General features: G+C 39.2%; 1 protein-coding gene across 8 annotated transcripts in view; it reads left to right on the top strand.

Moving 5' to 3' along the window:
* Positions 1 to 26,809, top strand: part of NEK7 (NIMA related kinase 7) — a 145,117-nt gene that overhangs the window by 95,494 nt on the left and 22,814 nt on the right. For 7 of the 8 annotated variants that reach the window (XM_067027449.1, XM_067027447.1, XM_067027454.1 and 4 more), the window contains 4 exons: positions 6,059 to 6,167; positions 7,032 to 7,139; positions 20,511 to 20,605; positions 24,728 to 24,841. In XM_067027449.1, coding sequence (XP_066883550.1) covers positions 6,059 to 6,167; positions 7,032 to 7,139; positions 20,511 to 20,605; positions 24,728 to 24,841 — 426 coding nt within the window. The remainder of the gene's footprint in view (positions 1 to 6,058; positions 6,168 to 7,031; positions 7,140 to 20,510; positions 20,606 to 24,727; positions 24,842 to 26,809) is intronic. The other variant, XM_067027457.1, reaches the window with a different exon arrangement.

Below are 26,809 nucleotides of genomic sequence, written 5' to 3'. Positions count from 1 at the left end.
TCTATCTTGTATTATATATGACTTTAGAATTATTCAGAAGTCTTAAGGTTACAGATTAGTGGCGCTATCTGAAAAAACTATACAGAATTGAATATTCTATACATAGGTACCTACCTACCTACATCATGCATGTACACTGTGTGTGTGTAACCATGTAGATTTATGTCTGTGTGGTATGTATATGTAGGTGTGTTACACGGCATTATTTTTACAGAAGCAGTGTTACTGATAAAGTATCCCTTGGGTTTTCTTTGATACCTGAGAAGTTTGGTAATAAAGTAGTGTTGAACTTAGGGATTTTAATAAATTGAAAATTATGTACCATAATGGCCGTTATGTTGTCCTGTGAGCATAATGAAAAAGTGGTGTGTGAGTTTTGAACTATATTTACTTAGGAAAAAATTAGAAGATAATTTTCAGGGAACTTTTTGCTCCTTCTATTTGAAGGTAATATTGATTGAAAGCTGCCTTTACAAACCATTTACCACCACGAGCAGTAGTGCTGGTAGCTGTAGACAATTAAGTAGAGAGAAGAGGTACGGACTTCTGTCCCATTTTTCGTTGCTCACATTTCTACTGAGAGACTTTTATTGTCTCACTATTGTTCTGCTGTCTTCCTTGTCCATTAAGAATATTGAAATATCTTTCTAACTCTCTTACTATTGTCTGGTTTAACATAACCAGAAAGAATTCATCAAAGAGGCAAGTGTTGCCCTCTCTCTATGTGACCTTCCATGTCGTCCTAAAGATGGACTTCCCGCTTTTTCCTCTCACCACCTCTGTGTCTAGTCCTCTAATGCAGTAGAGACAACATCTTAAGTATTTCCAAGTATTTTCCCGTAAATTTTAGGAACATGGAAGCTTCTTTTAAGAATTATCAACGTGGCATCAATGCAGGCATCATTCCTTGTAGTAATTCTGATGCATTCATATATTTTTCATTGATTTTTTAAAATACCCTAAGTTTCCTTGACACTGATGTGCGAACATTTAGAAGGCAACTTTTCAGGGGGATGAATATTGTGACTTTATAGGAGCTTATTTTTCTTGTTTGCTAAATAAGGTCTTTTTTTATCTGCCAAGGCTTAATTACTCAGAAAAAAATCTCATCTGTTTCACGTTTTCTACTGTAAGATAAATATGTTTTCCACTTCCATTATTAACCTATATAATTTTGACTTTGGGGAATGAATGGATTACATTGATGTTCTATTAAATTATAATTAGAAACAGCTGAGGACACTTAGCCGCTTTTTCTAACATTTATAGGGAAGGAAGAAGACAAGTAGAGCTTGGATGAGAAATGTTTTATCAAAGAGGATAAAATTAGATGCAGATGATAAGTAATTTTAGTGCTCTCCTGACTGCCAAGCCCGTTCCACTTGCATCTTCTGAAGCAGCTTACGATACCTAAATTTCATTCTGGGTGCCAAGGGTGAAAATATTCACACATTGCAAATTAGTGTCACATACCAAAATTCTAATTGAGACATAACTATTTTATGCATTTATATAATTCCCAAAATTGGTGTTTAGCAAATACTTGTACAGTTTATTTAGTCTGTTGACACCTTCTTATGCCTTTGGAATAAAAATGTTTCCATAGAAAGATTGTTATGTAACAAAAATCACACTTAGAACTGTCAATTCCACTTTTAGAAGTATCCTGTCTTTTCCATCACCCAGTCCCTGTGCATCTGATTCTTTGAAATAACCACTGCAAAACGTCATCTTATAAAAATGCATTATACTTACAGAAATGTTTGGGAACATAACATCCCTTCTGTTGGTAAATGGTTGACCTAATTACAAGGTCAGTTACCTTACAATTTACCTAATTACAAAAATTTGACCAGTTATCTCATGTGAAGGCCATTTATAGCCTTAACTGGACCTGTGGGGACCTCACAGGTATTAGGATTGTTATCTTTGTTTTTATCAGCTGGTGATTTAAAGGACAGGACATACCAGGAAAATTTGTTATTTTAAGTGTGAAAATGTGCCAATCAGGCATTTATCATTTGTGTTTTATTTGTAACTGAGATACTTTAGAGGCGGCAGGCGCCACACAGATCATCTCCAAACTCTGTTTAATATAGTGAGGACGCAGAGGCCCAGCGAGGTTAAGCGGCTTGTTCAAGGTCACACAACCATTACTGTCAAGAACCAGGTCTGTTATTAGAGGTGCGTATGGACTCTGTGAGTGGCACGTGAGACGTGTGATAACGCTCCCAAGCAGGACATGGTTCCTCACAGTGAAGGTAAATTACTTACTTCCTCTGGTTGGAGACTCGGAAGAGATGGAGAACAGCTGATGCCTGCAATGCCAGTTCTCATGTAACTTCCTTATTTCTCGTTATTTAATTACCATTTCTCCGAATTTTCTTCAAGAATGACTTGCCTGACAGGACTGTGTTTGTTGTTTCTGGGGTTTTGTTTTTAGCTACAGCAGAGTCTGTTGTTTGCAGAGGATGCTTGGTATACGGTTCCCAGGACCAGCACACAGTCGTGGGTCCCCTTGTTGACAAATGATGAGGGATTTCTAGGCGGCAGAACAGAGCATTGCACTCAGTGCAGGGCCCCGTGTGAACGTGTGGGCCGCACACCTGTGAAGCTGGCACTCTGGTTCTGGGTGTTGTGTCTGAAACTTTCTTGTTAAAAATCAATATACCAAACTATGGGCTTAAATGTTTTGATACACTATAGAGATTAACTTTGTTTTGATCCAACAAGATAATTTCCTGTTCTTTCTCTGTTGATGAGTTCATGCTGGGTAATACTGTTAAAATTTTTTCCCAAGATTTCCTGAGGAGGAATGCTAGAGTTATAAAACTTAGAAATAAATGGATGTGCTGTTTGGAGTGGTGGTGTCTAGATTCAGGAACCAAGTGACCCAAAAACTGATACTTGATAGGCATTGTCCACTATGTAATTTGGTCTGGGGCATTTAATGTGTAGGAGGATGTTTGACAATTTTTAAAAAAGATGTGACTATTTTCCAAAAATCTTTGAATGGAAGCAGCTTGCATCAGCTAGCTTCTTTTATATTAATACACATCATTGGGTGACATTGTACATGTTTTACCAGGGATGCTGAATTTCACCTAAGTGAGATGCTGGTAATCTTTTTACACATAAGTGAGAATATAATATAACCTGATGTTTGTATATGCATTTTACAGGTACCCTGGCTGCCTTTTTTGTTACACCTTTTTTTTTTTGATGTGAATAACGTTCAGTGTTTATTTGAGTAATGTTGATGGAGATAGAAAATATGCTTTTAAAGTAAACAATATTTGAAGCTTTGCATAGAAAAAAGGTGAACGTACCTTTGAAAAAAAGACTAAATAATAATTCTGTCCAAGTGGTTAGGTATACCTGAGTGCTAATTTCTGTCTTTTCATGACTCTTTAGATATTTTATTTTCAGATATAAAAAGTTAAAATTCTATTTTACAACATAAATATAGTAAAAATGACATATCCTGTAAGTTTTTTCACAGATATCTTTATTAATACTAACATTTAAAAATTATTTATTGCTTTATTAAAAACTTACCACATGACAAATAAATGTACATTTTTTATTTCTGTGTATTGGTATTAGAGTTTTTCCAAATGTAGAGCTGAATATTTATGCGGGACTGTCTTTTTTCAAGAGAAAAATAGGATTTTTGTACAGTAATGCTATTTAACTGGATAATTAACTTTTAAAAGATATATATATATTAGAATAAGTTAAGAAAAGGTGGTTCTTTTTTAAAATACATTGGCATTTTGTAAGTTCCTTCTTTGTAGTGCTAATGTAAATTTTACCAGTAGTGAAAAGAATTCAAATTTGTATTGCCTTTTTTCTGTTCATCCTCTTTTTAAGAGATAGCCAACAGTGCCACCATCAGAACAGACAGCCTTTTCTCATCATAAGCATTGGTTTCCTAAAAAAAAAAAAAAAAAAAATCCTACACTGAAGGATGGTTCAAAAACTGCATGTGTTTAAACAGACACGTAAAAAATACTGAGAGATGACCAATGACGTAATGAAACTGCTTTTGATTTATTTTATGATCCAGTCAAATTCCTAAAATTATTCTTCAGAAAAATGTTAGTAATGTAGACAGTTACACTTGGCCAAGTCTCTCTGTCTCTCGGTAGCATTGTATCGATGCCCGTTTACTGTTATCAACTTCAATTTGTTATTGAAGGAAACGGTCCTAAACAAGAATATGAATGAGAACATGAAAAGTAGTCAGACTGTCTTGGCCTGATTACATCTTCCATTTTGAGGGCAATTTTTTCACTCTGCCCTTTCCTTTATATATGATTTATTTTTTCATAATGGAACTTTAAAGGTAAACTGTCAAGTTAATTATAATTACGGTGGTTTCAGAATCTATATTAAAGCATAAGATTCTTCTCTCAAGGTCTGATACTTACATGATACAGTATATTTATTTTTGAATGAAAAGAAACCTGGTCCCCTCTTCCCGTTGACATCAAACAGTCTTCTGATATGCTAATCCAGAGCGAGGCAAAGCACGCAGACTGCCTTTATTTGGACTCATTCCAAGTCTGAGAGAAAATTACGTGTATAGAACTGACTTTGCAGCATTGCCCCCATAGAATGAAAACCGGTGCTGACACAGTCTGCAGTTAATGAGACTTAACGTTGAAACATGATATGGGAGGTTTTCAGCATTTTAGTATTAACCCTGATTTGCTTTTTAATATCCTGGTCATCTAATTGTTATTTGTTTTTTTTTGCTACTGATGTGTAATAGCTATTGAAATTGCTAATAAGTTCATTTCTATAGTATGTGTTCCAATAAAGATTAACCTAAAGTGATTCGCTTTTCCTTAAAGATTTATCCTTTGTTGTCTTGAGTGCATATGAGAGAGTAGATATAATCCTTTGCTAAGTATGAAGTAGGGATACTAGCAGATTTGTTTCCCTGTATTGTGTTTCCTTTCAGCCTGCCCTCAACTGGTCACAGGGGTAGGGACTGACACAGCTCATTATTTTGGAATCATCTGAAGTACCATTCTCCATATTCAATAACAACAAAAAAATCAAATTAGTTGAACTTTCAAAAATGTCAAGTCACCAGATAAAGTGCATCAAAGCACGTATTTAAATGTCAATGTCTATTAATAAATGTATCTCTTAAAAATTTTTAATTGTCTGAAAATTCGTTTAAATGAAATACTTCTTCATGTTGGTCATTTATAGATTTGGCTAAGTAGGAAACCAATTACACTTTAGTTTTTGAAAAATATCTTTATGTAAAGAATCTTTATAAATCTTATGAAGCTACGAACTGTGTTCTCGAATCAACATATTATTAGTATATTCTTCTGGCAAAGGTAATGTAGAAGGATGGGCCTGAATATGTCCGTTTGGTTTTGCAGTTATTTAGCTGTTGCCCTCGTATGCGCGATGGCCCCCTCCTTCCAAACTAGCGTATTTACACTCAGCTTGTTTGCCCTGGTCTTCCTGTAATGTTTTGCTCCCATGTTTAGTTTCATTCATGCAAAGCAAAGTACAAGTTTGACTTGGAGTATGCAGTGGAAATATTCATGAAAACTTTTCACATAAATCCCTTTATTTATTTAATTTTTAATAAACTAAGTGATATTTCAGATCACCAAGGATGGTTCACTATTTAAAGGAATTCTACTTCACTACGTTCTGTCAAGAGAAGGACTGTCTTGTAATGAACATAATCACCTCCAGGTCTCTAGACTCTTATTCTGGCTATTCTTAAAATGAAATCTGACATCCTCCTTTTAGGATACGAAATTACTTTATGTGGATGTTAATTTTTTGAAATAGATGGACACCACAAAGCCGTAGCATGATATGGCTTGTGCTGACCTTAGATACAATAGGGAGGCATTTAAGCCATTGTGTCCGGTGAAAATCTTGGTATCCTTTCACTATGGAAAATCATGTTTTCTAGCTGGTAATAGGTAGATAAAAGTAGGTGTTTTTCTGACTGAAGTCAGAATCTAGTCTGAAGATAGTTTCTTTTTAAAAATTTTATTTAAAATTTTTTAAACAGCATTTTAAGAAACAAAAGAGGCTAATTCCTGAAAGGACTGTTTGGAAGTACTTCGTGCAGCTGTGCAGTGCACTGGAGCACATGCATTCTCGACGGGTCATGCACCGGGGTGAGTTCAGTCATGAGTAACTTTTAGTGTTGGTGTCAACGACGCACAGTATCAGGCTTTCCCAGGTAATTTACTTCCAAGCTTTGATTTTACTAGAATGATAAGCCTTTAAGTGAAGCCTACTTGGTTTTTTAAAAATCAGACTGAGAATTAGTTATTTTTCTGTTTGACTTTTTTTTTTTTTACTGATTATGTGGGTAAAAGAAACAAAAATAGATGCAGGAAAGCAGTTGAACAGGCATAAGGAAGAGTTGTGTGGTTTTTTTTTTAATGAACTATACATTACAGCTACTGAGATTTTTAATGTTCAGCATTCACTGTTAATATAGTCTTAGTTATCAGTCAAATGGTTGGGTGGAATGTATGAAGGTTACATCACTAAGGCATTAATCCCTTGATTTGGGGGTTTGAAAAATTTCAGTACCATTTATTTAAGCAATTAAAATTTCTAAGGTCATCTAAGTAAATAATTACCTGTGTCAGAGTTAGGATTTTATATTTTATGTAAACATGTCAGTAAATTACTATTTAGTGGGATATTCTATTTGAAATTGATATAAGAAGGGCACAAATTTATTTTGTGCTTTGAATTTCACAGAAGTTTATTTGCAAATGGAGAACAAAATGCATTTTAAATGAAAATGAATAGTGATCATCATCCTGCATTGATGGTTATCTGTCAGGGGGCTGAGAACTCAGAAATAGTAGGCTGTGTGAAAATTACTCAAAATAATTGGTTAAAAATTCAAACTGACTTTCATTTTTGAGATATATTTTAAATTCAACAGTGAGAAGTGTTTTTTAATTCCTTGAATATACCTAAACTGACATCGTCTTTCACCCGATCCCTTCATTTATTCACAGATATAAAACCAGCGAATGTGTTCATTACAGCCACTGGGGTGGTCAAACTTGGAGATCTTGGGCTTGGTCGGTTTTTTAGCTCCAAAACCACAGCTGCACATTCTTTAGGTAAGAGACACAATATAATTTCATTCGGTTATCTACCCCCCTTCCTCCCACCCCACCCATATGGTTAAAAATGTAAGGGACGTACAGATGACATGCTAGCTTTTATAGTCTAAATAAAACTATTTTAAAAATCATCAGGTCCTGAGCTGAAACCTGTCAGGTATGAAGTGCCCACTCATGTGACAGCTGGATACTTCTGTTAGCTTGACCCTCAGGCAGGCGTTTAGTAAAAGAAAATGCCAGTGGACAAATCTAGTTTTAACCATTGCCATGGATCCTTCCGTTTCTTTTACATTAATGATATTAAGATAATATGAAGAATAAACCATATCTTGAAAAAGGACCTCACCTGACCATTTAAAAATACTATAGTTGTTTGTAAATGTTTATTTATTAAAGTAACATACATGGTTGTGATTGCTCCAGAGGGGGGACCTAGCGATAATCTATGGCCAAGGAGGAAGATATTCCCCTAAGTTATAAAGAAGAAGATACTTGTAATTTATTCATTTTCGAGCTGATAATATACGAGCGTCCTTTGTACCTAAAATAGAACTGAATGTAGCTATTATAACATTATATTAATGGAAAGAAGGTTGTCCAGTTTAGAAACAATAGAAATTACTAGGAAGAAATAATTTTTAAATTGAATAACTTAAAGGGAGTGATAGAGCTTCTCCTAAAACTCTTCAAATCCTATCGTCCCCTTGTAATATGACTCTGTCAAAATGGTAACAACCAAAATAAAACGAGGATTGAGATAAAAATAAGTTGGCTTTAATGATGCCCCATCTTTGGTGACAGATGAAATCATTGAAAACAATTGACTTTTTGGATAAAATTATTGTCTTTAAATGAGAAGTTAAAAAATTTTAAATGGCTTGATGAGGAATAAGTGAGTTACACTAAATAACGAAGTAGTGAAACGAGCATCTGAATAGTTGACTGGACATTTTTAAATGGCTTTGTCACAAAGGTCCTGTGTGGCCTTGAACCTGTCATTTAATCCTTCTGTGTCTAGGATAGTGTGTGGCACATAAGTAAGGCACCTGATCAATATTTGCTGAATGACGAATATTGGGTCCTCGATTAAGAAGTGGTGGGAAGATAATACTTTACCCTTTACACAGTTTCAATTTTGTCCAGTACTGTAAGAAAATAAAATTTCACCTGATGCCGAGTAACAATGTTTTAGTTTCTTCTTTCACTTCACATTTACTCTTGCAGAACATTACAGTTTTTTCAGGATAGGAGAATTTGATGTGAAGTTCCATAAGAAATGCATAAATTTGCAGAGCACTTTAATAAAGTTTTATTTGGAAGTTCCAACTTTGACAATGGAAATAGTAGAGGATTTCTGTGAAGAAAACTTTATAGACTGTTCCAAGCCAGTGCCACTTATCTTTGGGAAAGATAACGTGTTCACTGTTACTCATCTGAACGGAATGTCCTAAGAGCACTCTGTTGTTAGTCTACTTAGAAATGCTAGGTCACAGTTGCACACGCACACACGTACATGCACACAGGCACAACGGCACATACCCATGCTCCTGCACGCATATATGTGTTGTGTAAACGCTGCTTTGCAGGCTGACACTCTGAGCATGCCGTAGTTGCCTGACCCTAAGTGTCCAGCATGTTATGTGAAAACCAAATCTTAGCAGTTTAGGAAATGGGCCTACTTTAGCTTGCCTGTCACTGCCTCGTACAAAAGTTCTCAGTGGGGTTTACAAACGTGTATGCACGTCTTAGATTTAGGTGATGTGTTATTACATGATATAGAGAGTAAAAATTTAATAGATTTAATAATTCATTAAGAATTTCTAACATCAGTTTTTATCTAAATCAATTCACTTAGGGTCATGTAGGTGTGTGTGTGTGTGTGTGTGTGTGTGTGTGTGTGTGTGTATGTATGGATACACACACATATAAATGGGATGCCCATAATTATAAAACATTCTGAGACACACCTGAAGTACAGCCAGTGAGGAAATAGCAATGAGACTGGTTTGTTTGATGAATGAATCAATAGAAAAATAATTTCTTTCACAAGTATTTTTCTTTTCTGTATTATTTTGAGAAAAATATTCTTAAAATAAGAAAACATGCTTTATCTATCTATCTATCTATCTATCTTTATCTATCTTCTCTGTGAAGTAAAGATTTTGATGGTTTGAAACTGAAGTTCACTAAGCAAAGTACGTTGAACATCAAGAATTAAAGTTTGAACTCTAGCCTACCAAGGTATTTGGACCCAATCAAAATCCTATGTAGAAAGATCAGGAAAAATTCTTTGCTAACAGAGAATAGGTATAAAATAACAAGGACAGAAATTGTGACATAGACTTATGTTTGTTGACAAGTTGACCCTAATTTTTGCTTTTAAAGAATTATTGTCCTTCTGTGTTACAGACATTTTTATTTTTAAGAGCAAATTTAAAAGATTGCTTTTAAAATAAACAATAGTGCAGCACAGGGAAATTTAGCCGTTATTTTGTAATAACTTTAAATAGAGTATAATCTGTAAAAATATTGAAACACTGTATTGTACACCTGAAATTTATAATATATAAATTATAATATAATAAAAAAGAAAAGATTGCTTTTATTTTTCCAAAAAGTACTTGAAAATGTGGCCACCTATACAAATTTATTTTGCTCACAGAAAATGTGATAAACTGTATGTTTTATAGTATGTTGATTTTTTTTTTCTGCTTTTGCTGAGGATTAACTCTGCAGGGCATGATTTATTTATTCACAGTGCAGGTTTAAATATTAGTGAAACTGCAAATGATTGAGATCTGTATATTGTTCATAAAGGAAAATCTGAATAAACTTGCTTTGTACGAAGTCTGTTCTGGTGCCAAATTTTGTTTAATTTTGTAAAGGAGATTTTTTTTCAGGAATTTAATTCAAAAAGGCAAAAATACCTAGGATTTTAGAAACACCTTATTGTAGTAGCAGATTTATACTTTGTTTATTTCAAAATACAATTTTTTCAAAAATCAAAGATTTTTCACTTATTTTTACTCAATCATTAGTAAGGAACACACTTCCAAATTTCTTTGTATTTAACAATCCTTAAGAGATTGTCAAGTCCTTGAATTTTTCAGTTGTCTCTTCAATTTCTATCTCTTATTTGTATCATTTAATTACATGGTTACGTATCGACATGCAATAAAATCTCTGGTTCTCTCACATTTTCTGTAGCAAATGAAGTTGTGTAGGTGGCCACGTTTCCAGTCAGTTTTCACAACCAGTTTTTTAACTAAGGAGCATGTCAAGATAGAATAATAATAATTCCGTAAAATCGGGGTTAAAATTACAGATACTAAATCTGATGTTGCTGGATGTTCAGACCATGTTCAGTTCTTCAAAATTGGGAAAAAAAAAAAAAATCTCAGAGGCCTTTAGGTTTTTTTCTGCCCCCACCCCACACAGTGTCTCCCGGTCTCTCCATTTTCTGTCCTGTCCTCCTTAATCCACAACAGCTTCATGTTTGGACTAGGAAAGTATCCTCCCTTGTTTGTAATATTCCTTCCCCGAAGACATTATCTGATCATGTTACTTCCTCCAAATCTTTGACTGTTCCCTGTGGCCTAAAGAATATCGTGAAAGGTCCTTGGCTTTGCATTTGGGCTCCTCTCGGTCGGTGTCTGCTGGCCCACTCCCGTCTTTGGCTACCCACCTACCTCATGATGTCCATCGTGCTCTTCCTCTTGCCTTGTTCTGAAGGTGAGACAGAACAGAGGACACCTGGATTTACCTGCCCGTTCTTCTGTAGGACCCTGATCAAGCCCTTCATTCACTTTTCTCAGGTTCAGTTTCCTGGTTTCTAAAACTGGAAATGTGGGTAATAACCATCCTATGTCAAGCATCCCCTACCTAGCCTAATGATAAAATGAATGCAAACATGTTTTCTGAACACTGTAAGTTGCTGTGTAAATGTTAAGTTGCTTATGTTAACATGACAGTGGTGTGGGGAGAAGAGGAGAGGGAAGTCGTGTGAAATTTATTTATTCTGTTGAAATACCTGAACTGATCCATTCAAAGACACAGGTGCTAAATCAACCAAAATTGATTTCCCAACTCATTCACGGGTGATAACCTGCATCTGGGAAAACATTAGTCTGTGCTTGCAGTGCTTTCATGCTGTTGCATTTACTTAAAGACAGATTCCCATTTTCCTACCTTCTCCTTGTGGACCTTCTCCCGTCCTGCTCTCTGGCCAGTTCGGTTGGTCAGACGCAGTGCAGTCATTTACAGAGTTGCCGGTGCTCCCGGAGGTGGGGAGTAACATCCCTGATTGTTCCGTACAGTTTGCAGCCGTTCAGCTCCCTGAGGCCCTTGCAGGGGGACATGAGCCATGGATGCAAACGGTTCCCCTTCTAGAGCCCAGGAGACTGAGGCATAGGAGGAGAACAGGCTTTGCACCTGGAAACCAGTGAGGCGAGCTTCCCTAGTCTGCGGTCCCTCTCCCACCCGGCACTGTATGTTTTTGCTGTATCTGGACCTTGTGGTGTTTTCCCCGACTCTGCCACTGTTTTCCGACTTGTTACTTCCCTCCATCTGGGTTACGTTATCCTGCTGTGCACATAGCCTACAGGTGAAAGTGCAATTTGCCCCCATCCTGCACTTGACTGTTCTGCATGCCCAAGACTCAGAAGTAAACAGGACGGAAGTCTTTCTTCACAACCATTCTGTCTACCAGCAACTGGGGCTGATACTTCTAAGGAAGTGGCTCTTCTAGACTGAAAACTAAAACTTCGCCAAAGCCTGTGAAGTAGGAACATGGCAATCAAGGTGTAATTTTTCTCATGTCACCTTGGATTATTTTAAAAGAATCCAAACATATGATTGTTAGTCAAACCGTATCAAACTGCCCTAATTTCCTGTGGTAATGACCCAGAGGAATCGTCCACGGCTACTAAATATCAACAGCAAACGTAGCAGTGAATGTGTGCACAGCATTTATTATTTGCAAGCAGTTTTAAAGCACGATTTCTCCTCCGTTCCTTCATGTTGTGTAGGGGGCGGGGTGGGGAGTGCCGAGCTCACTCTGTTTAATGCTGAACCTGACCCCAATCCCACACCGTCCCTGGAACTCCCGATCCTCATCCTATTTGCAGTTTTCTGGTTCTCTTAGGACTCCGTATCTTCGGATATGCTGTGTTACTTACTTATTATGCTTAGTCCTTTCTGTCTTTCTGCCTCAGCCATATGGAAGGTTCAGGAGGACCGGGATCTTCATGGTTTTGGTTCTCTGATGTATCTCAGCTGTGTAGGAGAGGGCATTGCACATGGTAGATGCTCAGTGCATACTGATCAAGTGAATTAGAGACAGGCTACACGTCAGAGGATGGATTTAACTAAATGTATCAGTAAGTATAGGTTAGAGTATGCCGCAGGAAGAAACAATAACAGCATTTAGTTGATTAGCACTGAAGCGTAGTATTTCTCTGGTCACCCAGAGCCAGCTGTGGGCCCCAGTGGCCGCCCTCCCTCCGGGTGGTCTCTCGGCGTTGCAGGGGGCTTCAGCCTCGTGTGATCTTCGTGAGAGGAAGAGATCATGGAGAATCGCTTACTGGCTCTCGGTTAAATCTTTCTACTTGCGTGTAACACACTAATCCCCATGAATGTATTTTATTGGCTGCAACAAGGCTCGCGGCCGCATCCATCTTAAGGGGGTGGATGAATAATTCTCCCAGGTGTTCAGGAAGAGGAGACGGTGAGCACCGTCCCCGTCATCGTCCGTGAGATGAAGGAGAAATACCTCATTCATTCGGTTATGTGGTTTGTACTCCTCCTCTCCGCGTTTATTTTTGTGACACATTTGTAGCTATCGCACCTGAAGGGTAATTAGCTCTCTTGATGGGATTGTGTGGCCGGGGTGGGGCGGGGGAGAGGGAGCCTTGGATGGCCTTAGGGAGTGTCCCTCATTCTGAATTAGGAGATTCTGAGCAGAGAGATTATTTTTAAATCCAGAGTGATTCACGAGGTGCGCTGGAGTACTGATCCCTGGTGAGTTTTCGCTTGATCAGTAAATCTGTAATTTTCCCTCCTGGATGTACTTGCGATAGGGACCTTATTTTGGCCAATCTAAAACATTTATAAGAAAAATTATTACTTACCAAACTTCAAACACCAGCTGTGGACTGAGTGCCATGTAGCGCATGAACTGCTTTCTCTTCTGCGTCTCTAATTCAGATCTTTAAAGTGGTTGTGATTCCCTGGTTTAGGGTCCTTAGCGGTTAGTGAACAACCAGAGCTCTTTTAAATGATGAGAGATCATCACTGTATTCTTTTATTCTTCTTATGGTAAATGTATTGGCTTCTACCCCCCGCCCCCCCAAAAAAAAAGTCCTCAAAGAATGTACCTCATCCCACCTCCAGACTGTCCAGTGAACTCGTGGCGGTGGGGGATGCTTTAGGCCACAAGCGTCCCCCGTGGGGTTCTTGGCCTGTGGCTGGCTCGGCGCGTGGAATTGGCCCACGTGATGGCGTGAATCGCCAGTGCGTTTGTATTGCTTTCCTGTTGCTGCCCTAACAAATTCCCACAAATGCAGTGGCTTAAAACAACAGAGATTTATTATTTTTGCAGTTCTGTAGGTCGGAATTCCAACACGGCTCTCACCGGGCTAACATCAGGGCGTCTGCAGAATTGCGCTTTTTTCCCCCGAGCTTCTAGGGGAGACTTATCTGGGTTGTTGGCAGAATCCAGGTCTTCGGTGTTTCCAGACCCAGGCCCCTTTTTCCTTCCTGTGTCCTCCCGAGGCTGCGCCTCACCTTCCGAAGCTGCCCTCGGTGGCTTCTCCCTCCTTCCTCCGTCTTCAGGTCCCGCAGTGGCAGGTGGAGACCTTCTCACACTTGGACTCTCCCCTGCCCCTGCCCTTGCAAATGTCACGGACGGGCCAGCGTCCTCTCCCTCGCTTCAGGCCCCTTTGCCGTGTGGTGTGACGTTCACGGCGTAACACCGGGCGCCAAAGTGCTGCCCGCCTCCCCGGATTAGTCGACCTGACGGCTGCAGAGTCTTTGGTGTCCTCCCCTAAAGCCCGATAAGGTGACGTGGTTTAAAAGTCAGAGGTTTTAATGGGAGTTCATAGTACTGAAGTTAAGCACTTTCTTTTTTAGACAGATGTCTTAACGTTAAAATTTCCCATTTTTAATTATAGACTTTCATCAGTGATATGTGTTTACTTTTCAAGGGAGAAAATACCACACTTGCATTCATGTAAGTTTTGCAGGCAAGTCCTTTTTCTATCATTTCTATTAGTTTATTAACAGTTCTTTTTTTTGTTTCTTTTAATTATTTACAAAAGCTCGTTTAATCCTCAAGGGTCGTCTCTCCTTTTTGCCAGCCTGGCTTTTGAGTGCCTCCTCATGGACAGAAATAGAAAGCAGTTTTAACAAAACTTAATTAGAAAAATGAAACTGCCATAAGGTATAACCACACTATGTACTCCAAAGGTGTATGTAAGTAATTAAGGGTAGTTATCTGCTATTCAAGCAAATCTACTTGCATCAAAGTTGCATTTATTATTTACAGTGAAGTGTTTCCGGTCTGACGGCTTGCTCTAGCGGAGAGGAGAAAAACACAACACGAAAAACAGCTTAATCATGTTCTACTATGGCATTTTACTTGCTTTCTTAACGTCTCCCGGAAGAGCAGAGGCAGCTTTCTTTTTGCATGTGCGCGTGTGAGTTAGTTATTCTATGCGCTTGTTGTACCTCCTGAGGGTGGAGTAGGTTTTCACAAAGCGCTGGCCGGGGGGGGCTCTGACACTGGTCCTTGTGCCGGACAGATACTTGAGACCTCTTGGCGGGAAACTGTGCTGGGGTTGTCCTTGTTGTTTGCGTTACAGGGTTGCTTGAACTCCTCTTTTCCTTTCAAGATGAGACAGTGGTGCTCTGAGTTTGTAATGTCGCCCGCTGAGTAAACGCACGGCCGTTGTCCCACCAGCCTCAGAACGTTCGCACTGGGGTCTCTCGAGTGGACACCTCATGCCCCCTGCACTGTGCCCAAGTGTGACACACCCTCTGATTACGGTTTGGATGGTCAGTGCTCTTGAACCAGAGGCAGTAAAGCGGCTTTATTTCTGGTGCCCAGTGCCGCCTGTGGTCACGCGCTTGTCCTTCCCACACCGTCCCTCGCACCTCCCTGGGGCTCTTTCCTTGGCGAGGACCCCATCATAGTTCAGCGGGGTTTGGAGCCTTAAAGGCAGCATGTGCTTGGTCGGTATCAAGGACTACTTTCACTGATTTACTTTTAACCTGCAGTCCTTTCTTGACCTAAATAATCAGGCTGGGAAGAAGCCGTTACCTAATTGTAAACTGTGCATGTTTAACCTCTCAGCTACCATAACAAGTATCTATGTGAAACAGAGTAGCTGCAGAGAAGCACTGAACCCTGACCCTCACTCCTGGCCTTTGGTATGTACATGCTGAGACTTGTAGAAGAGTTCTCTGCTGCTTAATTTGGAAAGATACGGATTTTTTTTTCCCCAGTCTTATTTCACGGTCGTCAATTTTAATGAAATCACTGCTTAAATGCAAGGGACAGAACGACCTGGCTTGAATTCTACATCCACACCTTACTAGCTTTGTGATCTTTGGCAAATTACCTGACTTCCTTATGCGTCCTTCCTACAGCAAGATAATAGTAGTAACATCTCATTAAACTACCCCTTGGGGACTCCCCTGGTGGCGCAGGGGTTAAGAATCCGCCTGCCAGTGGTTAAGAATCCCCTGCCAATGCAGGGGACACGGGTTCGAGCCCTGGTCCGGGAAGATCCCATATGCCGCAGAGCAACTAAGCCGGTGCACCACAACTACTGAGCCTGCGCTCTAGAGCCCGCGAGCCACAACTACTGAGCCCTTGTGCCACAACTACTGAAACCCACATGCCTAGAGCCTGTGCCCTGTAACGAGAAGCCACCGCAATGAGAAGCCCGCGCACTGCAGCGAAGAGTAGCCCCCGCTCACCGCAACTAGAGAGAGGCTGTGCACAGCAACGGAGACCCAATGCAGCCAAAAATAAAATAAATTAAAGAAAATAAATTAATGTATAAGCTACTTCATAATAGCCCCCATTTCACTAGCCAGTGAGCCCCATGAAGACAAGGATTCAGCCTGTTTACTTCTGTCTCCCCAGCACCTAGAACAGTGTGGGCCCTGATAAACAGTGTTAAAAGCTCAGCAAGGTAACACATGTGATCCATTTAACACAGTGCCTGGAGCAGAGAAACAGTAACTAGAAAATTTTCTGGGTTTTTAAATGTTATCAGTTACACTTGAAAGATGAAAAATTTATTTAATAAATGTCTTTTGTAGAAGAAATATTGATCTACCACTCAGCCATTCTGTACTGACCTCAGATAATACTCCTTACAATTAAGTAAATTTGGCCTCTCTCCATGAAGTCTGCCAACATAGTTTCTGGGCTGGCTTTAGAGTATGAAGGAAAAAATGAACATTAATTCCTATTCCCTGAAGTCGTGTGTGTGTGTGTGTGTGTGTGTGTGTGTGTGTGTGTTTAAATCAAATTGAGGTTTAAGATGAATTGTGTCCTTTCAATTCTCCCAACAAGGAATGTTCAAAGCTTTCTTTTCTGCAGTTTGTTCTGAGAGAAAGAAGCAACGTTTCTAAACTGAATTTGCTTGTTTGTACCCTCTGACGTAAAACATTTCAGTCAACTGTCCTAGGTAATAGTTTAAAAGAGGAATATATTACTTTTTTCCACTTCACTTTCTGTATGGGTGTTTGCAGGGTTTTTATGAGTGCTGGAGAATTTGACAGCAAAGGGATCTCAGAAACGACCTCATCTTCTTCATCACTGCACCTTACAGATGCGGAAAGTAATAAAAAGAGAAGTTAAGTGGTCCTAGTTAGTTGGTGGCAAAGGTAACATGTGAAACAGATTTCCTGACCTTTGACTGATTTTTCCTTTCCTCCCTTACTTAAAACAGAACAAAAAAATAGCAACCCAGATCTAACCATATAAAAAGATGCTTCAGTGGTTCTATTATTTTTTCTCATTCAGGTCTTTGCAGAAATTGCTAAATGTTTATAAACTATTGAAAAAATTCTGTATGTAACTTACTCTGATGAAATGAAATTCATAAATTAATTAGTTTATTCTATAATAGCATGTTAACAAGAGTTTTTTGGCTTTCTTAAACATATCGTAGAACTTGCGAAAATCAGTCTTCATTTTGTTAAGGATACATTTTAGGATGTATTTATTGTTAATAGAGTGCTTCCCATGTAAAACTTTTCTCATATAGCTAGAGTAAGTCAATTAACATAATGAATTTTTTTAAAATATTTGAATGATTGTCTTATTATAAAGAAGGGCCAGATAGCATTTTCAGTTGTTAACAGTTTTCCTCTAGTATCAGACTTTCTGTGTTTTATAATGTTCTTATCCATTTCTTACTCACTTTTACTCATGTCAGGAGGTTAAAATGACATAAGTATCGGCTATAGTGAAATAAGTTCCCGTTTTACCTCCAGCCGCGCGTATTCTGGAAAGATTCGCGGCACCACGCGTCCTGCCGTCCGGGGCGCCTTAGCTCACAGTAATTTGCGTGGTCGTTTTAGTGTCTAATCGTGTCACTCTGCACCTCCCGCTTGTCTTGTACAGTTGTTAAGAAGTCGCCACATTCTTGAGGCAACAGCACTAATACACACAGCTGTCGTGAACTTTAGAAAAAAAGGTTTTTAGGAAATAATCATGTATTCATTAAGTTTGAAATGTGGAGAACGTCTCATTGTAGTTAAACGCATTTCACATTTTCCTGGGCACTTAAACTTTGCAGCTCTGTGCCCGGTAGAGACGGGCGAGGATGGACCCTTCACGGGCAGGGGCCCAGCCTGTGCTCTGCGTCGGCGTCCAGGACCGGGGCGGGGGTTGGGGGGGGCGCCCTGCGGGGGCAGGTCAGGGAGGCGGTGGGGGGAGGCCTCCCTCTCGCACCGGACTCGGTGCTTAATGAGTCTGTCCCATCAGGAACCGTAGTGCAGGAGGCAGACTTTCTCCTTTCCCACTTAATGACGCTTTTGGACATTATGTGTGGGTCAGAGAGGTGAGTAGCACACTCAGATTTCCATTTTATTATGTACGCAAGATCCACATAATTGAAATACCCAAACAGGCGTAAAGACGCTGGTTCCCGGTAATACGAAGGGAGAACCCTCGTCTGGGTTGAAAGCCGCAGCGTCCGCTCTGTGTGTAACTGTTGGTAATGGCCTCCAGCAGCTCCCTGCGCGGCTCTTCTGTACCGTGCGGCTTTTCAGGGTTTAGGTTTAGTTTCACGGGATCCCTAATCATCCCGCTTCTCTGCCTCCTTGGCTCTCAGGCCGGCCGCGCGTTGGGTCTGTGTGGCAGTTAAGGTGTGATGCCAGGGCTAATCTCTGTAAAACGCAAGCGTTTGTTCTTCTTGTTACCTCTCGTCCATCTTTCACGCTCACATCAAACCCCAAATGTATCAGCAGGTTTCCCAGAGCTACTGGTTAAAATTACCTTTGCTTTTGGTGAACTCTGAACCTTCAAGCCTCCGTGTCTTCCGTCGCCCCCTGTGGATTCCGCGAAGCCTCTCTCTGTGCATCCGTCCCTGCCTGTCCCTGCCTTCGCGCCCTGCACCCCGGAGCCTGTACAGAGCCGATGATTATTCCAGCTGGACCCCTCCCCGCTCGAAGGGAGAGCGCTCGGTGCGCCCGCAGTCGGTGTCGCTCGTGAAAACTGCACGTGGAAGGGGCCACAGCGCCCAGAGCTGCAGAGCTTGTGTTTATCCGACTCAGAACAAATTCTTTAAACCTAGCCATTTCTAAAAGTTCCGTGGCTTTTCTCCCCCTGAGAGAAATTGCCAAACTTCCTTGTTTGTCTTCAGAGGAAATGCTGCAATTAAATCATTTATTTCTTAAAGTTTGCCTCTAATATCGTGTCCAAATACTTCGTACTTTAAATTCCTTTTATCCTCGCATTTGCATCCTCCTTTTCTCACTTCTTCACTTCTGCAAATTTTACCTCCCTTTCATCCATTCTGACGAGGACCATCCGTTACTAGGGAAAAGGGATTCCAGGGTAGATAGGATTCCGTGAGTAGATGGTTGATGATGTTTTCAGCTTTTAGCCCAGCCTAGTTTCCACACATAACAGTTAGGTTATGACTTCGTTCTTTTGGAAGAAGAGGGTGACGCTTTTGAGGATGGTGCTTTGACTGTTGACGTGCGTCTTCTCGTTACCTCTGACCAAACACCGCTGCTCAGCATTCGGAGTTACGCTCTCGTTAGCTTTGCTGTAAACTCCTAGGGAGCGTACTTAAATATTAGTGGAAGAAGGGGAATGTGCTTTTCCCTGTGAGCAGCCGTATAGTTTTGGTAGCTGTTGCCTCAAGGAAGTAAAATTTCTAAATATCGTTCTCAAACTTTGATTTTCTATTGGGCAAAAAGCCGTAGGCAAATAATGGTGAAATAATAGTCATCTAAGTTTGAGACTTAACATATTCACTTCCAAAGTCACTTCAGTGTTTTTTACCCTTCAAAATATTATGTATATGTCTTACTTATTTTAAGATATTTAATAAATTTTAAATTAAATGTATATTAGCATTCATTATATCATGTTCACATTTTCTAAAATGGTCGTTAAAAAACCAGAAAATGTACTCACACATCAAAACAAGCAAACCCCCAAATTATCCAGAGTTTCTTGTCTCTGTAAAGTTCTCAGTAGTAATAGTCTCAGACATTTTTTTCAGAAATGTCAGTGACCTTTCACATGTTATTATATAACCCTTTGATGTACAAAAGTCTGTTTTATTCTTTCTAAAGTGGGAGTAAGTAAGGTACTGAAGGTTAATGATTCTATCATTTGTAATTTAAGAGTCACAACGCTGTTCTAAGGGATGAAACTGTAAAAGTTAATAAGTCTGATTTATTTATACGTACTCAGTCGTTATGTATTGCTATTTATTTTAAAATTATTATATCCTCATGTTTAATTATTTGAGCTATACAAGCCATGTTTAAAAAAATCAAGCAATGAAACCAATGTGAGTGACTTAGTAGATTTTCATGTTAGAATTCCCGTCTTTTCCTTCAGTTATGCTCCCCGGATTCTCCCTGAATTGATCAAGAGGAAATAAAGTGTAACCCACCACACCCTTTTTAAAGTGGGATAGTTGTAAACATGCTGCTCAAGGATCAGGGAGGAAAGAGGAAATTTAAAAGTTTTGAGTATTTCCCAGAACAATTTTCTGATCCTAATGAATTATTTTGATGACATTTTAAATCTGGGATTTTGGATGTAATTTCTTAGCACAGCGGCATCTTCATTTTTATCCTTCTCTTGTTTTATTTGGTTTCTTTCTGCAGTGGGTACACCTTATTACATGTCTCCAGAGAGAATACATGAAAATGGGTACAACTTCAAATCTGACATCTGGTCCCTTGGCTGTCTACTGTATGAGGTAGGTAATGGTGATAAATTCCATATATTGAAGTGATTTTACTTAATGGAATATATTTCCCCCATCCTAATAGTATATAGTTATTTTTTTTCTGGGTGATGTTTAAGAATTAGCTTTTTAATTATGAGGAAGTTAATTCATTGACTTAGCAACTGTTTTTATAATGAAATTTAGTAACTATACATTTCTACACATTTACTTCCTCTAATATAATTTTAAATTGTTTCCTTTTGATGGGAGTTTTATTTCTTAAATGTTTTTTATGTTAATATAATGTTGCTGTATAATCTTATTTATAAAAATATACATTTGAACATCTATTTTTAAAAAAAACTGTTGTCCATGCATAACAGGATAGATATAATAGAATGGATGTAAAATATGAAAGCATAGTAAATAGCTTTGTCACATTTTTTTTTTCACTTTTGTGGAGATTAATTCAGCTTTAAGGATAGTTTGTAAACAGATAATTCTTCTAGGTTATCACTTAGTTTCCGTGAGTAACGGTTTGTATTGGTAAAGCTCAGTGAAATACTCTCTCTCACCTGTTCTACTGGTGATAATTTATCAAAGGAAGATGGAATCAGGTAGATAGATCCTCTAGCAAGTATTGCATTGCGACAGTTTGAGTGAAGAGAAGAGAGCATGCTATGAGCACATTTTATATTCATGTTATATAGTAATGGTATCAGAGAACACTCAAGCTAGGGACTTCTGTAATTTCCTTCTTTAATTGAATGGTAATTTTCCTAGGAATGTAGGCTTTCAGTCAAAGCTGTTAACTAAAAACTAACCTACATGTCAGTAACTCTTTTAATAAAATAAAATGAAGGAAAATAATACATTGAATCATTTTCATATTTTAAGGTATACAGAGGAAATCTGAACTGGATAGATAGAAACCAGTGTATTTCTTACTCTTTATGTCTCTTGTCTTCCTGACTTAAATGAAATATATGATGAGATCATCTATTTTAATTGTTCTACCTTTACTTGGAAGTAGAGCAGCAGAAGGTTTTTTAAAATGTATCATAATCTTTAATTATTATTTTACAGATTGCAGGTTCAAATTTCCTTAATTTAAGGAACCTGAGATTGTTTATTTTGTTCTTCCTACTAAATAAACTAATGACCACTTAAAAAGAAAGAGATTTTTAAAGTGTTCTTAAAGAACATCCTTAGGATAATTTTTATTAAGAAAAGTTATAAATTAATGATAGGACAAAATACATGTTTGTATTCATATGAGATTAAAAGAGATTTATGCTTACTATATTATATTCTGTTAATGGGTTGGAACAATGTTGCACTGATTTGATTATATTAAGTTATTGTAAAGTTTAAAAGGCACTTCGTACATTTTAAAATATTTTATACCTGTTTAGGTGACCTTAGATTCCTTCAGGCCATAGCCTAAAAATATTATCAAAGCAACATTTTCCCTTTATACACCTAAAAGTAAACAGCAAATTAGTTTCCATTAAAGAGATTAAATTTAGCAGTGAAAAAGAAAAAGTTCAGTTGAGGTAATAAGCGTTTTGGGGGAAGTTTGCTAATTCTTGTAGGACCAGCATACTCCCATGTCAAAACTGAAATAATTCTTCACGTTCTGGATTTGCCTTTGCGAGGCAGTGTCCCATTTTTATGTATACTTGAACACCAAAATAAAAATTATTTCTTTGGACACTCCTCCATTCAGGCGTGTTATGTGTTGTGGATGGTTTTGAGTTACAGTAGTTAACATGGTAACATTAGTTTTCAGCTCAGCACCTTTTCTCAATTGCTGAGAAAATGTGATTGGGAAGAACTAGAATTTTTCTAAGGATTTAATTTACCTTGATGCTGTATCTCTTTCTGGTTTTGTATTAATAGCATGTCAGTAAAAATGCCCAGTAGTTTAGCTTTAAAGAATTGGCCATAGCGTCACATCGATATTTTATATTGTATCCCACTAAGATTTACCATTCACAACGAAGGAGTGGGAAGCCTTTTTTGAAAACGTATTTTAAACTCAGAAAATTAGACTTTCAAATATTCCTGAAACCTAAAAAAAAAAAAAAAAAAAACTAGCAGTACAGTTTTAATTGATATGCAACAAAGTAGACTTTACTAATTAAAATCAAGATGCTGTGCTTTTGCTACACGGACCTTTACATGGAAAAGTAGGTTTTACACATTTCCTTTATTGTTCAGTGAAGCAATTGCATCCTTCCAGGGTTGTAGGTTGGTGGCTTACAGTTCAAAAAAAAAAAGAGAGCTGCCACCAGCCCCAAAGACAGACAGTGGGCTTTCGTCCCTCCAACACCCCCAGAATACTAATCAGGGAAGTCGGACCCTGGAGGTCAGGGAGCAAGTCAATCATTCTAGCGATCGTCTCAGTGTGGAGGATCAAATTAGCCTGAAAAATTCAGCTGCTGGGAGGAGAGGGCGAGCAGCTGTCAGGGGCAGCATCGAGATGCACTAATGAACCAGATGAATAGTGCAAAAGCTTGAAAATAAAAACAGGACAGTTGACATTTTTCATCTGTCAAAGCAGGAGATGCATGAAAATATACTATTCCTGTTTAACTCCTTAGGGGACATTCAGATTTTTTTTTTTGTTTAACACTGCAGTATTGAGACAAAAGTACTGTAATGAACTCCTGGCACATGATAATGAATATACGGACGTTTACTTAGGGTTTTTGCAAACACGGAGAGGCAATAGTTTATACACACAGTCTGTTTTTCAAGGGGGGCATTTTAAAGATTGTGTTTTATCATATAAAGTGTCCTCGCATTTCAACAAAACATGTAATTATTATTGTAGCCCCTCTTCTAGAAATTTCCTCTCAAATGGAGTGGAAATTTATATGTTTAGGGGGACATGCACACCTTGTTTGGGGGTTTCTTCTCTTCGTGGGGAACACCTGTTCCAAAGGTGGATTTGCAGGAGATCTAGGAAAGGGCTGCGGGGCGGCTCTGCGCTCTGCTTCCCCCCCCAGCCCTGCGGTCCAGGCCGGGAAGGAGTTAAGCTCTGCCTGCAGCGGCCCAGACCGGGGAGAGCCGTTCGCAGCTCGTGTGTCCCCGCCGACGCCCACCCCACCAAGGAGCACTGCTCGGCCCAGCGTGTTGCACGCACGCCCGGCCTGTCTGGGGAATGTACACATTGTCCTTCCAAAATCAAACTTATTAGCACATGTAGAAAAGGGTGACTGACTTGGGGGCAGCGTCGTACTCCGTGTTGCAGTCTCGCGCCCGCAGTTCAGAGATTCAGGAGACGAACACTTCCAATTGAATCTTTAGTTTGTAACCCTGCTAACCGCAGTCCTTGCTCGCACCTGAAATCAGGTCAAGTTAGAACCTGGTCTTAAAGTTAAATTCAATAATGTCTTTTTTTAAAGGCATTCATTTTTGAGTCTTTTTTTTTTTTTTTTCTGCATAAAAATCTCATTTGGATGCCTTGAAATAGCGGCTATGACTCCTAGGGCTTTTGAGCACATTTCGTGTTTTCGAGACATCATCAAAAAAGAAAAGCAGTTCTAATTCATTGTGAACTAGTTGAGGATCACTTATAACATTCAGACTGAGAAGACATTTTTTATCTCAGAATAACCTTTTCCTACAGAAACTGTCATGTGAAATAAAATGCTGTGTGTTCTGTTCCCCGAGCATTGCTAGATTATAATTCAGTTTTAACTTCAGTTTCATTGTTGTTGTATTGTGACCAGTACATGGTTGATATCTATATACCATTGATGTCTGTCTAGTCATGAGATAGACTAGTTGTTCCTATAGCACTGTATTTACAAAGAGTCTTAAGTTATTTTGTTTTTCTTCTAATACTGTTTTATACTGCGTATGTGTGCGTGTGTATGTGTTTAGATAATTATATGCTAACCATTTCTCCCTTTTAGGGAAGTTTAAATGTTGAAAATAATAACCAAAAATTGAAGTAAGACTTTTTAGGACGTAGTCAGTAATTATCTGAAAAGGGTAGTCATGAAACACAAAATGCCTAGAGAACTTTATTTAAAGTATTTGTAATTACCTCCCCCACACACACACAGTGTGATATACTTGATGAAATCTCCCTTAAAGTTACCATGTAACTATATCAGTTTCATTGGGAGCATTTTACAGATGGCTGCGTTACAGAGTCCTTTCTATGGCGACAAAATGAACTTGTACTCGCTGTGTAAGAAGATAGAGCAGTGTGACTACCCACCTCTTCCTTCAGATCACTATTCAGAGGAGGTACGTCATTTTTCAGTCACGCGCTCACGTTGTTCGTTTTGCTGACGTTTGCATTTTATTACAGCATCTTCTTTTATCCATTGATACAAATGACAAGTCCAAGTGGCAGAAAGAGCACCTTCGTTCCGTTTTCCTCCTCTCGGAGGCTTGGCTGTTAGAGAGTTGACCACAGTTAGTACATCACGTGGAGAGGAACACGGCACAGCACGTGGTGTGACATTGGCCGCTTCCTGCGTGGGATGGGGACAGTGGCTGGCTACAGCCTCCCGAACGCGGCAGAGGGCGGAATTCACGCCGAAGCCAGGCCCTGGGCGACCGGCGTGTCCAGTGGCCCCTCTTCACGGGGTCCCTGCTCATGCCCGTGGTCTCAGAGCAGCACACAGTTGTAACTTCCTCTTCTGGCGCCACTTCCTTCCCTCCCTCCCTCCGGCCCATGTGTTCCCAGAACGGAAGCAGACATCTCTCAGCTGCGTGCTTCTCAGCCTTATTCTTTCAGCGTTGCCCTCCCTCCTTTCACTTTTACAAGATCGGCCCCATCACCTCCTCGCTGCTGCCGCCAGATTCCTGTAGGGCATGTTTGTGGGTCTCACCGTAGGTGTGGTAAAAAGTACACTGGGTGGAGCTGAAAATCTTAGAAGACTTCGCCTTGTTAAGATCTGAGCTGGATCCTGGCTTTGGGAACCCATTGAAATGAGTTGTTTGGGCTCCACCTAACATCCAGTTGTTCAGTGAACAAAACATCTCCCAATTTTGCCTAATGCACCATGATTTTATCTATATTTAAGGAGGAGATGTGCAGAATAGCAGTGTCTCGGGTTAACCGAGTGTGTTCACATAACTCTTTTTGGAAAGCTCACTGGGGACCCACCCAGGGAAACCACTGTTTTAGGGCATCTCACCTGCTCACGAGCAGCAGATGTTTTGCCCAAGGAAACTGGAAAAAGGGGCAAAGGAAAAATATGAAACAATTATCATGTTCCCCTTTTAGGTGGTCTTATCACTCTTTCTATGTGAAATGAATGCAGTCGGTTCCAATTTTATATAAGGAAGAGTGAGTCCATGTAACTTGAATAATAAATATCTCTAAAGAATTTTTACCATATGTAAGGCATTTGTGGTCCTAGGATGTTGAAAGTACCTTTTTTTTTTTCTTTCTAATAGTTTTGATACTGATAATCAATGGCGCTTGGTTTTTTTGTTCCACAGCATTGGTATTCAGGTAATTAGAACAAACTCTTACAAGGCAGTGGTGGTAATTTAGAAGTATTATCTTTATTTGATGTTAATGCTATTATGTTAGCCATTTTTAATTACTGTTTTGGGTATAGAATATAAATACGGCACTTCACAAAGCCAACTTCAGAACTCTGGGCCTGGAAATACAGTGGGGTGTGAATAGTCATGCAAAACGATAGCCAGAGTGTCAGGGGCTGTCCTTTGTTGTGTCATTCATGCTGTCTTCTTTTTTCCATGAAGCGCATGAATATTTCACATATCTGCATCCTCATCCCCTATTCTTCTTGACTAATTTTCAGACTGTCTGAATTTGCATTTCACATGGTAGCTGATTAGGAGATGCCGAGTGCAGCAGTGAAGCCTCAGCAGGCGGTTGCCATGGTGACCTTCAGCGGGATTTTAATGATGATACCACTAGTGGTTCGTTGAAGTCGGCCTGCCTGCAGGGCTACTTCACTGCAGCTAAGTGTGAAGTTGGATTTGCGGATTCTCAGCCAAGGGGCAAATATCAAAGTCTGGCCCAGATAGAAGAAGGTCTTATGGTTGGGAAAGGAAAATAGATTGCACTTTTTTACTTCACTCTATATAGTTACCAGTTTTGAAGAGAGAGGTAAAACAAAACATGTTATATGGTGTACTTTCCAAAAAAGTACAGTCTCTCCGATTGGTAAAATTTGCTGTTGCACGACGCTAAAACTGAAAGCTGTAGTGCGTAGGTAAACAGGGAAACTA

Source organism: Kogia breviceps, chromosome 1, assembly GCF_026419965.1.
Source record: "Kogia breviceps isolate mKogBre1 chromosome 1, mKogBre1 haplotype 1, whole genome shotgun sequence".
NCBI lineage: Eukaryota > Metazoa > Chordata > Mammalia > Artiodactyla > Physeteridae > Kogia > Kogia breviceps.
Note: the sequence above shows the minus strand (reverse complement) of the source record. Positions and strands in the feature narration are given on the sequence as shown.